This window comes from Girardinichthys multiradiatus, chromosome 2 (assembly GCF_021462225.1).
Source record: "Girardinichthys multiradiatus isolate DD_20200921_A chromosome 2, DD_fGirMul_XY1, whole genome shotgun sequence".
NCBI lineage: Eukaryota > Metazoa > Chordata > Actinopteri > Cyprinodontiformes > Goodeidae > Girardinichthys > Girardinichthys multiradiatus.
This window is the reverse complement of record NC_061795.1, coordinates 9,800,943-9,806,942: the sequence shown is the minus strand read 5'-3', so window position 1 is coordinate 9,806,942 and position 6,000 is coordinate 9,800,943. Positions and strand designations below refer to the sequence as shown.

Genomic DNA, 6,000 nt, shown 5'->3' with positions numbered 1-6,000 from the left:
GAAACAATAATAGCAGAGGCTTGTGAAAGCATTTTAAAAGTTGAATGGGGTTTCTAGCTGAAAGTATGTGGAAGTAGTTAAATGGCAAAAACAGTGAAGTTTTACCAGAATTTTTGCTGTTTTCCATTCATTCCAATAGGAGCAAAAACATGTAAAAAGCTAAATATTTTAAAAAGTATAAAAGGTATAAATACGAAAAAGTCATAGCTGGAATGTCATGAAATGGCTGAATTTTGTGAAATTTGTACGGTTAAAATTTCACAAAGTATGCAGAAGGAGAAATGAATCAAAAAGTGAACGGAAGCAACCAGAATAATAAGACGAAATAATAAAGAATAAAGAGAAACAGGATCTCAATAGTGTGAATGCCACACAATAAAGACAAACTGTGTCAGCTCAGAGAGTAACTGTTTGCTTGGAAGAGTTGTTTTAGAAGCAGACATGTCTTTGACGATTGCTTTAGAGTGAAAACAATGCCAAATTCTAGCCTTCACCTGTATGCATTCCTCACCATATAAAAGCAAACACAGCAAAGCAATTGTTACAGCTTTATTCTGTAAACCCTCCCAGAACACTTAGGACAAACACTTTCACTCTTGAAATTGGAAACTAGTGTACATCTTTTAGACATTGAAGCCTTAAAATCAAATCAACAGTGTTTTAGTTCAAATTCTGTCATGCTCGTTCACAAATATGTCATGGTGTACAATACCAAACATATATCACAAGAATGTTTATTTTAAAATCCTGTACATGTCTGAGGTCAAGGCTTTTTGGAATCTTTTGAAGAAAAAAACAAAACACAGCAGACAGTACATTCCCAGTTTCCTTAGGGTCTTTTTATCCAGACAGAAACACTTGCCACAAATTCATCAGTATGTAAAGATTATCAAATGGCATCAGAGGTAAAATGTTTGCCAATGATATATCCATGTAGACTGAAACCTTTTTATTTCTTCCTTAAGTTGGCTGTTACCAAAGGGTGGTCCGTCTTCCTGTGCTTCTTGGGGGCTGCTCAACCAAGAGACAAACCTCAAACCAATTTTAGCAGAACATTTTTGCTGTATAACAATATCCAAAGTCTTCCAGTTTTAAGAGCATTAATAGTCAGGGGATTTACTTGCAAGCAAAAAAAAAAAAAAAAAGAGTCTGTCTTTTTGCCTTTTCTAAGCTTTAGCCTTTGGTCAGCTTTGCTCTGACATTCAAGCAGAGATGGACAGCTCTCCCACCAAGGAGTCCCAGAGTCCTTTTCCTGAAGTCACTACAGGGAGCCATGACGTCACTGCAAGCGTGGCCAGTATTGTGACATTTCTGTTTCACTTCCAGGAACTTGCACCGGTACTGAGACGCCAGGAGAAATCAGACCTGGAAAAACACAGAGAAACAACATCATAGGACTGCTAAGAGACAGTGTAGAACTCCTCACTTACATAGTGGATGCAGATCTTATGTAGGTTCCACAAAATCATTTAGAAACATTCACAATGGGCTCTTAAATTTCATACGTTTTCTACAATTTGATTAGTAGCCAGGTACATCTAAAACAATTTGAATATAGTGAAAAATGTCGATATTTTTCTTCACTCTGGTCATTGGACCAGCTTTTGGAACTTGGCGAGTCAGTACCAGGTCCTTCTGGAAAATGAAATCAGCATCTCAACGTTTCCTGGTAGATGGCTGCATTGACTGTGGACTTCAGAAAGCACATTGGACCAACACCAGCAGATTACATGGCACCCAAAATCCTCATTGACTTCGGAAACTATACTCTGGACTTCAAGCAATGTGGATTTTGTGCCTCTCCACTCTTCCTCCAGGCACTGAGACCTTGATTTCCAAAAGAAATGCAAACTTTAAATTAATCTGAAAAGAGAACTTTGAACCACTGATCAACAGTCCAGTTCTTTTTCTCTCTAACGCAGATAAGATATCTCTGGTTCAGGAGTGACTTGACATGAGGAATGTGACATTTGTTGTCCATGTGTAGGATTCGTCTGAATGTGGTGGCTCTGAAACAACTGACTCCTCTCCACTGACTCCACTCCTTGTGAAGTTTCCCCAGATTCTTACTGTTATTATCCTTGTTGCCGGTGCACCTTTTCCTACCTCCCTTTTTGACGTATTTCACTCTATGTGTAATGATTCTCTATTATACAGTACATGAGCTTAACCTTTTGAAATGAATGACAAATTATATTGAACCTTTTCACAATATTCTAATTTTTGCAGTGTATCAGTATGGGGAAATATGCAGGTCTGGATGTACATCTGGCCAAAGAGAGTAGAGAGGGGGTATTGCAAACAGTCCCCAGCCCCACAACAGAGGACAACATGGAGTTTATAGATGAGCTTACATTTGCCAATACATAACCTGTGTCAATAGATATTGATACAAATGACACCTGTTTGTTTGTAAATTTCCTTAAGATGATAGTTATTGTGAACTATATGAACAATGGGGCAGTGTGCTATTAGGAAAACATGATATTGTTGTAATGATGAAATTTATTGCAATTGTCATTAGATTTCCTTGTGACTCTTTTTCTTTTCCATTGTCAATATGTCTCCACATTACACTGCAGCTGAAATATAACAGCCCACCAAGTATTGCATACTAGAGTCAGTGCACTCAGCAACAGACCTGATTTCAATGTTAAAGCTGCATATAGACCTCATTTATACATTGTCAATGTTAGGTCTATATGTAGTCATGATTTAGGTTAAACTGGTCTAAAGGCTGTCTAAGCATATAATTAGAAACAAATGTAAATCATGCAAACGTCCCAAAAAAGCATAAACCAAAACTGAAAGATATATTTGATTCATAATCAATGAATTTCATCCTCCTCTCAAGCTAGTGCCTTTAACTTGCAGTCATTGGTTGAGAGGCAGGATACAGCCTGGACAAGTTTTATATTTACTGCTAAGCACCACATTATTCATGTCCCTGACAGATTCTAGTTTTTAAGTAATCTTAATTTTCCTAGCAGGTTTTTCTGAATAGAAGTAATATTAACATTTGTAGTTGCATAGTCAGTTTTGCGATCCTGGTGTGTTGGTCTGTTTGTGAGTTCCCCTTTCTACTAAGGATCTCTGCTGGGAGACGTGGCTGACCAGCAGCAGGCTGCACACCTGTGTGCAATCTCTACTCAGGCTGTTTATAAGGAGCTGCAAGACGAACACTCATCGCCTAATGGTCAACGATGTTGGTTAAAGTTATCTCACTGGTCCATGATTTCATCTGCCGTCTCCACGCTGACTGTTTGCTTCCAGAAACCTCCTTATCGATGATCGTCGACTGTAGCTCCCTTTCTCCAGCTCTCTCTGCCTGTCTCAAGCCTTCACTAATCCCCACTCTCCTTTCAGAGAGCGCTGAGCCTCAGATCCAGAGTTCTGTCCAGTCCACTTCCAAGTGCATGTCATAAATAATATTTTCACCACTTCACTGGTGTCCTGCTTGTGGTTCTGCATGTGGGTCAGGAAAGTACCCCAGACCATGATAGTCAGAGTATCTACTGGAATATGATAGAGAAGCTAAATGTGAGACTAATGGCCTTATAAGCTCAATACTTGTGGCTTAATTCAAATTCTTGTCATGCGATTTTTTTTTTTTAATGTAAATACAAATTATTTTTAAAAATATTACTTTTGCAATGTTTCATCTTTTGATACATACTTGTCCCATTTCCTATCAGAAAAAGCTTCTTGTTTGAGTGAAAAGAATTGAACATAACACAAAGATGATTCAGCACCAACTGAATATCTCTGGACAGATAAAAAATTGATTTTTATTTGTTTTTGTAAAAAAGTATTGAATTTACTGCAATGAAAGTAAAACTATACCTGAGACATGTGAAAAGTCCTTGTCTGATGTAGTATTTGCACACATGGAGATCTGTGACCTTTTACCTCACATGGCAGAGACTCAGTTTTGGTATTTAAGAGGTTCTGAGTTTAAGAAAAGCTGCCTCCACCGCTAGTCTTTATGTCTGTCAATCTCACCTAAAACGGTTCCACATTTAGGGTTATAATAAACCATTAAAACATGTAAAAACTTTAACTTTTAGATCAAGCATATATCAGTGTTAGCCTAGATGTCTATGAACCACTTAGAAGAGATGTACATGTATTTGTAACTGCAATATTGCAAACATTGAAAACTGTGCTGCTCTAATATATGAACAACATTTCATTTAAAGTTAAATTAACACTTATTTTCTTTTTACTTTTTTTCAGTAGTGTGCATAGTGTGCCTGTTTGTCAGAATATTAAATTACCAAACAGGTGATTAAGAAGAGGTGTCACAAAACAGCTGTAACAGTATTCAGCTGTATTCATCTCATGAACAAAGGCAGACTGAAGACCTACTGTACCTTCCTACCTGTTGATGTTGTAGAGGACGTCACAGACTGGCTGCTGATGTGTGGCTGCATATGTGGAGGAGTATATGTCTGATAACTGCGACCATTTACAGTGGGGCTGTTGGGTAGCATGCAGGAGTAAGAGGCCTGGCTTGATGCCTGGAAACAGAACAATTATAAATTAAAGCTATAAAACTGGATATCCACATGAGTGATTCACAAACAGTTTCTTAGACAAACTGTCACTAATCAATGCTGTTTCTTTCACAGAAAATATAAATACTGAGACTATATGTGACACTATAGAGTATTTACAATTGAGAGTTATAGTCTTGGTCAGATACTGCATTCAAAACCTTTCGGTGCAGATCAGTTTGCATCTTTCTCCCATGCCTTAGAGGCAGCTTTAGTCACACCAAGGATCTTAGTTTGATATTTTGGAGTAAACTGTGAAAACACAAAGAAGACTTTTGAAAGTGGATATCCATCATGTCAGAGAGGATTAACATAAGTTAAATGTATTTGCTACTAGTAGGCTTAAAAACTGCTGAAATGTTAATTATTATCCATCCACCCATTACTTTTATCTGCTTTATTATCTCAAATATGATTAAACAAAAAACAGTCCTGGCCCTGAGACAAGTGAAAACGCAGTACAGCTGTAGATCTGGTCCTAGCCATTTAAATAGGTACAATGTTTCCTGTTGAATGATCTTCTGGTGCCCCTCACTAATACAATTATTAGCTTCACCCAACTGGTATCGTCACAAAGTCTTACGCTCACAGTACACAGAATACCATCCAGGGACCCATAGATATTGCCTTCCTGTTATGTCTTATAAGATAATCTTACTTGCATAGGCAGGCTGGCAGCCATGCTGAAGCTTGGCATTGCTGGTAGACTATAGCTACTGGACAGAACTGGATCCGATCTTCCCATTATGGACCCTGTAGAAAAGGAAACTAGATGGAGAGAAAGAGAGTAACAAAGGGATTAAGAAAGCTTGGATATGAGGCCAAGCAATATAATTTAGTTTTGAAATTAAAATGTATCAGTATAAAACTAATGGAAGAAGAGGAGACACTTTAGTTGCTCTGAATTAGATGTAAATTTGAAATGTTCCGCTATTTTGCCCAGGTGTGGGTGGCCAGACAAGAAGCTACAGATAAGATGGAAATATAAGTCATTCATCTGATGGATTAGGGGTTGTGTCAGTATAATATAAACCAATTTAGCAATGATTTAAAACTAGTAATAAATGGTCTCCATTTAAATAGAACTTTTCCTGTCACCTTGACCACAGAACCTGTTTCTAAAAGGCCACAAGTTCTTTGTCCAACAGACTACATATTGATTGAATTTTGATAAATCTTCAGTTGTGGTACACAAGATCCTGCTAATGAGGTGCCTGATGACACATGATTGCTAAGACCTGTAACAGTGATCAGCAGGTGTCTGCTTTAAACAAGATTCTGCCCACTACACTTGGACTGTAAGGTCAAAGTGAGCAAAAGAAGTCGCAAATGCGTTGCGGACTGTAATATTGGCAACTGGATCACAGCATAAAATTGCTTTCCTTCCAATAGGCAGCAATCTGCTTTTTGTTTGCACATCTTTATCTGCTGTTGGATGCTTCTC

At 37.8% G+C, this 6,000-nt stretch overlaps 1 protein-coding gene across 2 annotated transcripts in view; it reads right to left on the bottom strand.

Annotated features, from left to right (window-relative positions):
• Positions 1-535: 535 nt before the first annotated feature.
• The window catches only part of LOC124856990 (paired box protein Pax-6-like), an 86,626-nt gene continuing 81,161 nt past the window's right edge, over positions 536-6,000 (bottom strand). Inside the window, exons 9-11 of one of the 2 annotated variants that reach the window (XM_047348007.1) lie at positions 5,215-5,324; positions 4,382-4,520; positions 536-1,365 (exon numbers count right to left, since the gene is read on the bottom strand). In XM_047348007.1, the coding sequence (XP_047203963.1) occupies positions 1,280-1,365; positions 4,382-4,520; positions 5,215-5,324 (335 nt within the window). In that variant the 3' untranslated portion in view covers positions 536-1,279. Of the gene's footprint in view, positions 1,366-4,381; positions 4,521-4,676; positions 4,809-5,214; positions 5,325-6,000 lie in introns of those variants that run through there. The other variant, XR_007035469.1, reaches the window with a different exon arrangement.